This window comes from Semicossyphus pulcher, unplaced genomic scaffold (assembly GCF_022749685.1).
Source record: "Semicossyphus pulcher isolate SPU_LCO1_2020_fin unplaced genomic scaffold, fSemPul1.0.p SCAF_11, whole genome shotgun sequence".
NCBI classification, from domain to species: domain Eukaryota; kingdom Metazoa; phylum Chordata; class Actinopteri; order Labriformes; family Labridae; genus Semicossyphus; species Semicossyphus pulcher.
This window is the reverse complement of record NW_027211615.1, coordinates 24,038,960-24,046,991: the sequence shown is the minus strand read 5'-3', so window position 1 is coordinate 24,046,991 and position 8,032 is coordinate 24,038,960. Positions and strand designations below refer to the sequence as shown.

At 35.6% G+C, this 8,032-nt stretch overlaps 1 protein-coding gene across 1 annotated transcript; it reads right to left on the bottom strand.

Moving 5' to 3' along the window:
• Window positions 1-262: 262 nt before the first annotated feature.
• abracl (ABRA C-terminal like) lies at window positions 263-5,115 on the bottom strand. Its single transcript, XM_069683418.1, has 3 exons — window positions 5,029-5,115; window positions 3,958-4,023; window positions 263-2,979 (listed from the first exon to the last, which is right to left on the bottom strand). The coding sequence occupies exons 2-3, from the start codon at window positions 4,016-4,018 to the stop codon at window positions 2,795-2,797; spliced, it is 246 nt and encodes an 81-aa protein (XP_069539519.1). The 5' UTR covers window positions 4,019-4,023; window positions 5,029-5,115; the 3' UTR covers window positions 263-2,794.
• Between the last annotated feature and the right edge of the window lie 2,917 nt (window positions 5,116-8,032).

The window sequence follows — 8,032 nt, the reverse complement described above, 5'->3', positions numbered from 1 at the left end:
TTTAATATTTGTAAAACAAAACATTAAAAGTATCATAGAATAAAGTACCTGTGAAATGTGAGAGAAACTAGAGATCTGAAGCATATACTTTATGTAGAAGCTGGTGAAGGGGTGCTTATTTTCAGAAGTTCTTTATTGATGAAACTATTAAACTATACATCAGAATTTATTTGTCAATTTTATTTACTAAAATAATAAAAAATAATTAAAGCTTTAAAATAAATGTAAAGTATAGTTAAAGTGAAATATTCCCCTTACACAAAACACACAGGAAACAAGGTTCAAGGCTTCAAGTGTAAAGATTTTATTCCTCGGAGAGTAACAGAAACCTCTGTTCTGTGTTATTGTCAATACAAAAGACAGTAATGACGCACTTGAACACATCATGCAGGCATTCCACTAGGTCACAGAAATGGCTCGAGGTATTGGCACTGCTCCGATCCCAACTTTCTCCTCTTGCTAAATGTTGACTTGTACTGTACTGTTTGCATTTATGTTCAGGAAGGTCGTCTGAAACTAACTCCAGAGCAACAACAGCAGGATGATACAAAATGACAGTGATGAAAGCAGCATGTTCCCTCGTCACGCTTTTGCTTTTCTCGACAATTTCCATAACTTTCAGACTTCTTCTTAGCCTATTGTTTGTATTATCTCTTTAGTAGGCTACAGTTCAATGTTATTCATAATTAGAATTTGTCTAACTCCATCAGTTTCCTTGATTGCGACATTTTTTTATCTATCATTGCACAATCATCAAGCAAGTGAATGGTCTCTTGATTTAGAAAACAAACAACAAATAATTCAAGTCAAGCTGAAACGAACACCTGAACGTATAAGATTAAACCCGGTTGATATGACAGCAGTTAATGTGAAATTGGTCAAATAATACTTGCAGATGAGACATGGTTTCTCACTTTTGCATCTCTCAGCAGTAGGATGCTAATAATTGCCTGGTGTGCGGGTGACAAAAGGCCCTATATGTAATGAGAAGTGTAAAAAGCTTGATATTATGCAGAAGAACACAAATACAAAGTAGAAAATGTTACATTCAGGTGAAACATTTGGAAATTGTTTCTTCTTCTGTTGTGTATCAAAGACAAATGCCTCTTCTCATATTCAAAGGGCTGCAGCCACGCTACGGAGACCCAAAGTGGTCAAAATTAAATAACTAAACAAGATATTGTGAAATAAATTATGTGAGTAAAAACTGACATAATATGAAATTAACTTAACAATATGAATAAAACTGCTTATATTGATTAAACAAAAAGTATATAATGAAACAAACTTAAAAAATTAATTGAATTGAAGTTAAAAAAAAGTAACAATTTTGTGTTTTATAACATGTTTTGAATGTTTTTATACATAAAATTATTTATTTCACAATTTCCTGCTGTTCACGTATATTATTAAATTTGACCACTTTGGGCTTCCATAAAAACCCCACCCCAAGCTGGTATGGAGTCAGTTTTATATTGATGATATTTAAGCATTAAGAAAGCGAAATGGCCACGCCTGATCTGCAAGTATCATTTGACCTACAGTACAGAACAAAGACTGGAAAAATAAAATTAAACTAATAAAACTATAAATGCACACATTGTGTCACAAACTGGACACCTAATTTAAGCCACAGGACAGTTATTCAACATATTTTGGTAGATTTGGTCCTGAGAAACATTACAATTTCATCTTTTGCATTTTGGCACCAATCACCCTGTAATTCTGCACTAATAAAAATTGCACGAGAAATACATTCGCCATTCGCTCATCAACTATTTCTTACGAAAGGCAAACAGTTTTGGAGTTTGTTTAGCTGAGAAAAAAAAAATCATTATTGACTCCTTATAAAAAAGATGGAATAAAAACTACTCTAGCAGTTTGCAGTAAGTACAAAAAGGTGCAAAAGTCTATCTTGAAATGCACTTTGTCTTTGTAGCTTCTACGAAGGAATTGTTCTTAGATTTCCAAAAGCACTGGTCTTATAATGTCTTTTTACAAAGTCCACAAGAGGTAGTATAGATGGCTCATGTAAACAATAAATGGGACTGCCATTTGGTGACACTGTTGGTGGACACAAACGTGTCCTGTTGTTTTTAAAGCTGCACTGGATTCAAAGGGAAAATACTCAACACATTACATGATTTTCAGGGAATGTGGTCTTACTTGCCTTGGCAAGTTGAGGATGAGATTTGTCCAGTGAAGCTTTAAAAACATGTGTCCACTACAAACAATTTGTCAGGATCAGAAAGCCAATTGAAAATGTGAAAAGAAGTTGCTAAATGTAGCCACAATCTTTATCTGAGTCTTTGTATCCTAACAGTGACACCATCAAGAGAGGCATTTGGGTCCTATGAATTAACAAAACCAAACTGAATGCATTCAACAAGTTATTACATTCCTGTTTGTGCCTTTATAGTCTTAAAAGTGTATCAAAATGACATGTCAGACCCCTTGTTGATAAAACAGCAGCGCCTGAGTAAGAGAGAACTTTTCCTTGTCATCTGAAACTATGGATTTGGCTGTTATTCAGACCATGAAAAACGAAAACTATTCTCAGATACCTTTTTGTGATTTTGTTTGGCACAGTGAAATCAAATGCAGAAAAGCTTGGTCCATAACATTACAGTTTGATCAAGGCGGTTTGGTCATTATGTTTGAATTCAAATACTGAGCCTTATACATGAAGGAAGATAACTGGAAACAGAAGCTCAGTGACAAGCCGGTACACTGCAGAAGCTCAGTATTTGGAATAATGACCATGTGGAGCTCATGTGGTCCACACTTCTTGGCCTCATTCTTTCAGCAGGATTACATCAACGTTATCATGGACGCCCTGAAGAAGCAACTCGCCCTGGAAGTCGATCATCTTCTTCCTCTTGGCTGCCCTCAGGGTGCCCACCAAGGCCTCGAAGATGTTTGCACACTGGTCATCATTAAACAAGACCCCGAACTTCACGCTGGTTTTACCATCAGCATCTGTAATAAAAGAGTGATGCAGTTTATTTTATTCTACACAGCTAGTTTGGTTGTTGTTGTGTCCTTTTAAACATACAGTACACAATTCTGCATACTATACAATTACAATGAAGCAAAAGGGATTCAACCAAGCTCTCTCATTTAGAATAAACTGTAAAAATGAGTGCTAGTTAGTATTAGCAGAGGTAGCCACAAGAGCAGTAGGGAAATACACAGAAAAGTGCAATTCTGTTGCGTTCATGGTATGTTGGGAGAATGGGAATAATGATGAAAACCTCCTATTGTTCTAACCTGGTACGTTATTATAAGAAGTTTCGCCCGCTGTTGTTGTTAAAGTTGCACCAGAGGAAAATACTTACAGGGTAAAGCTCCTTTTAATAGCTTGAATTAGTGTTAATATCACAAGTGATTCCAGTGTAATAACTAGTTATGGTTGCTTTAGGGCTACAACTTTTTTTCATCCTTTCATTAATAAATATTTTGTATATAATAATTCTACTATTAATCACCTAATCATATAATTGTTAAGCACTAAGTGCCATTGTAGTTATTTTGCCACCCGATTGTCATTAGTTTTTCCAAGTTGGAGACAAAGCAGCTCTCTCCAATATTACTTGAATGCAGCATTAACATAGAGCATGAAAAAACATCCATGTCTAAGAACTGTCTGAGAGACAGAAAAATAAAGAGAAAAACAAAGGATGCAGGCCTAAGTGTGAAGTGTACATTGGTACTATCAAGTCAGAAGATAGAGGGGAAAACTTCTGTACAGTCAACATATTAAATAACTGTACTGACTCTTAAGAAGTGTTAGAACTGCCTCTGCTGTGAAGACTTTTTTTCCAGCCTTAGAAGTGGTGTGCTAAAGCTACTAATCAACATAATGATTGCATGCTTATGGATTATTAGAATGCATGGCATGAACAGGCTTTCAAACTGTCCAGCCATGCCAAAGCACTTCAAGGAGAATGGACTCACTTTTATTGCCGAGTCGCTGAATCTCCTTCACCAGCAAACTGACTTCATGATCGACATTCATAGTTGCTAGAATGGGGAAAAAAGTATCAAGAGACAAATATATTAATGCAAAGAGACATGCTAGCTTGAAGTAAGAATGTTTTTATGACAGCAATTATCCTTGACAAATGCACTCCTTATACAGGGACTAACCACCACGCCAAACTCCATTCAAAATTAAGACCCTTTTTTGCCCTGTTGCTGTTAGAAACAGGTAATGTTTTTTTTAAAACACAGGATCCTATTAATAAAAGTCCATCCATCAATTCGGCATACGCTTGAGCAACCAAGCAGACCTGAGCTTCTTTAAATCCCATTTTTATGGGCATCATGCAACTTTTGACCAACAATGATAGTGTAATTATTTGATCAAAGCTAGGTGCTTTTTGGTGATTTACTGTATGCCGAATTATCAACACCATGTTAGTTTCTCAAAAAAAAAATTAGTTTTCATACTCCATCATGATTTTATGTTATTAATAGCAGGATAGTTCAAATTTTGCCAGATTAGTAAATGGAGTCTGGGCCTGGGATTTTCTCCATACAAAAGAACGTGTGTTGGGGCCTTTAAATAATACAAACGCAAACAATATACGCGAAAATACTAATCAATACATTTGACAGAGTTGCACCGTGTGTAATTCAAATCCAGGTGACAAGCTACAACATGACCAGGGCGGACTATCATCAATGCGGAAATAGGGGATTAGCACGCCCAGCTAGCCATCACATAGCACAAAAGGCTACTTGTAATTCATTCATTTTAGTGATATGCAGTCATTCGTAAATGCGGATTAATATCCACTATCAAACCATGTTTTACATAACTTCAGGCACGATAAAGATATTATATTAAGCAGCAGACACGAGTTCGCCGGTATCGTTAGCTTCTAATGTGAAACAAGTGATCCGCTTAGGGAGGAGAAATTAGGAAATTCAGAATGCTCAAAGGTTTAACGTGTGGCAACAAAACGATCAAATAAAAGTCAACAAAAGTCCAGTTTAAATATAACAATACAATTACATATTTACCTTCTAATTCTTCTTAAGTCTTATCAGAGGATGGACGACTTTTTGATGAATCAGCTCCGGTGTATAATCTTGCTGCGTTCACTGTCTGCTCGGAAAATGTAATGGTAATACACTTAGTTATCTAGAGATGCATTGACAAGACGTCGGAGAGGTTAACTGTATTTTATTATTTACTCAAAGGCTTTGTACAAGAAACTGAAAAAATAAAATAAGAGAAATAAGACCACAGACATGTTTTTACAATCATGTTAAATAAATATAACACCAAGCATGTAGAGGTCCAATGATATATCAACTACTTTCAACCAATGACTTTATACAGTCTATGTTTCCAACTATTAGATAAATTGCCAAGTGTTTTAAAGATCGATTAATTGGTTTGAGTAATTTGTAAAGAAAAAAGACACAATATTCTCTGCATTAAGCATTTTTAATGTCAATATTTTCTGGTTTCTTTACTCATCTATGACAATACACTAAATATAGATGGGTTTGGGAGAAAGCAAGACATTTAATAACGCTACTTTGGGCTTCTGGACAACAGATTAAGTTGACACATGCCTAAACTAAAACTAAAATTTTCCTAAACTTACAGCAACAATTTATGGCTTAGTAAGTAGGTTAACAATATCCACCTCTGAATGCCATGAGAGTTTGCTGCGAGATTCAGGTAATTTCCCAAAAAAAAACCTTCTTCGAACTGTAAGTTCGTATTCCGGTCATGCGTTCTTTCATAACTTATCAAATATCCTATTACGCCTGAAGGCACCATTAAAGCCCATCTGACTTCATCGTGACACAATGCGATACTTTCAGGGGCACTGCTGCCCCATATAAGGCATGGAAGGAGAGGGATGTCTGAGTCTGTGATCTACCTCCACAAACAAGAAGCTATTTTTTCTAGTCCCACATAAATGACTCACCGTCAGTTAAACAGGTATCTGATGGGGAAAGAGCCCACATCCAACTACTAAATAAAAATAGCTTTTGTTTTCAGGCCCTCCAGCGCAGTGTCTATAAGATTAACCAGGCACTTCTGCACATATACAACATTGTCTAATTTCATGCTGGTGAAATTCAGTAAGTAAGCAGCACAAAAGCACAGTGTAAAGTGGGATGATGAAGGTGTCCTGTTATACCTGGTTTTAAGGCCCCATCTTGGCCCTTGTGACAAAATTGAGCTATATTTCAATTTTGTAAAGGGGCACAGCAAAAACAAGACATAAATAAGTTGTATTTCTGTTTAAAATTAGGATTTATGTGAGGGGTAGGCTTGTGCTGGGAAAACTATGACATGGTATACAATTCATTTATCATTATTTCTAACCATATATTAGTAAACCCTTAACAATAATATATTAAATAAATATATGTGATCTATATTTATATACTTTTTTTCTAGTATTTGTTATATGTATGTGAATGTACGGAATGAACAATAAAAAAAATCACAAACAAAACAACAATGATATATGAAATCACATATTCCTGAATAATGGTAATTAGGGGCGGAAAACAGTCTCATATCAAACATATTCCCCCTATTTTGCTATATTCTTTCAACAGCTAATTGTCCCGTCTCCATCATAAGTCTCAGTGGGAGCTTTTATTTTGAAATCACTCATCCGGGTCCCTGCAGGCCAAGCAAGCTCGCGCTGACTCGGACCGTCCGTAGCCCAGTGACGTCTCGAGGCATCAAGCTAGCCATAAGGAACGTATAGAACAGACCGGAAATGTGTCAAACTCGCCTTCAGAACAAAAGCGTAACTGTTGAGGGAGTATTTTATGGATATATGCCAGAACATTCTGCTATTAGAAGAGTGTCTGTTTGTATTATAGTTATGTATTTGTGTATTTAATAAGTGTGCTTGATATATAAGAGCTGAATGTTTTGGGGGATAGTGGGGATGATTTGTTCAATTTATTCTTTGTTTTGGTACTTTTTAATCATAGAAAATAATTAAAATACTATCCACTGGTGACAGAAGATTAAGAACATATCTAAAATGAAAGGCGGCCAAGACCAAATAGATGCTGCAAGACCCCTAACCCCTCCCACTTTTTATGCAATGCTTTCTATGCTGGAGTACAATTTCACCCTGTGGTTTGAAGTGTGGTAAATTGAAACACAAATCAATTTAGGAATGTTCAACATCAAAGCAAAACATGATGTGCATCATCAGTGTTGTCCCTTAATGTCAGTGCAATCATGGCTAGATTAGATGAAAGGGGGAAATAAGATATGGGTCCCCACTTGACCCTTGGCTGATGGTTTTTTAGTTAAATGCAGATTTTCTTAGGAGTATGCACCATTTCAATTTAGAAAATGTGCATGCACACAGACAAAAGAAGGCGTGAAGCTTTAATGGTTAAAATGAATGGCCGAAATTGCAATATTAATTTAGCCTAAACTATTTTAATAATGGTTGTGGGGCATTTGGACACATGTGCCAACTTTGCATGGTTTGATTGATTTGATTTGATTTGATGGGATTCTATTATTATTGTTGTATCATGCATAAACAATATGCGTATATAATAATATATCAACTGTGCCACTAAATACCTCTGACTCTTGGTTAAGTTTGCTGCAACATAAGGTTCAGTACAAAAAATGTGCTTGATTTGGATACATGTTAGTAATTTTGGTTTTAACAAGATCCATTCAACCATTTTTCTTCAAATCTAGCAAATACATTTTTCCTAATTGTGTTCACACTGCATGGTAAATTATTCCTGTATATATAACGTAATCCAGCTTCCTCAAAAACCTCATGAAGCTCTGTAGCCCATAGAGAAATGCACATTTTACTCCTGGTTGTTAATATAGCCATCACTGTTATACTTACATTTACTTCAGCCATAGAGGAAGGCAGCCTGTGAAAATACCATATTTTGAGGTTAAGTGCACATGTTATTATATTAGGCACTGTCTCTTGGCATTTCACCTCTATATACTTTATATTGTATATTTCACCTTTATTTGAGAATCTCTATTCTTTTC

Excerpts from the sequence above, each read along its gene's own strand:
- abracl (XM_069683418.1), bottom strand. The coding sequence starts at position 4,018 with ATGAATGTCGATCATGAAGTCAGTTTGCTGGTGAAGGAGATTCAGCGA. Across the intron at positions 2,980-3,957 it reads TCAGCGACTCGGCAATAAAA|ATGCTGATGGTAAAACCAGC; the intron begins GTGAGTCCATTC and ends CTTTTATTACAG.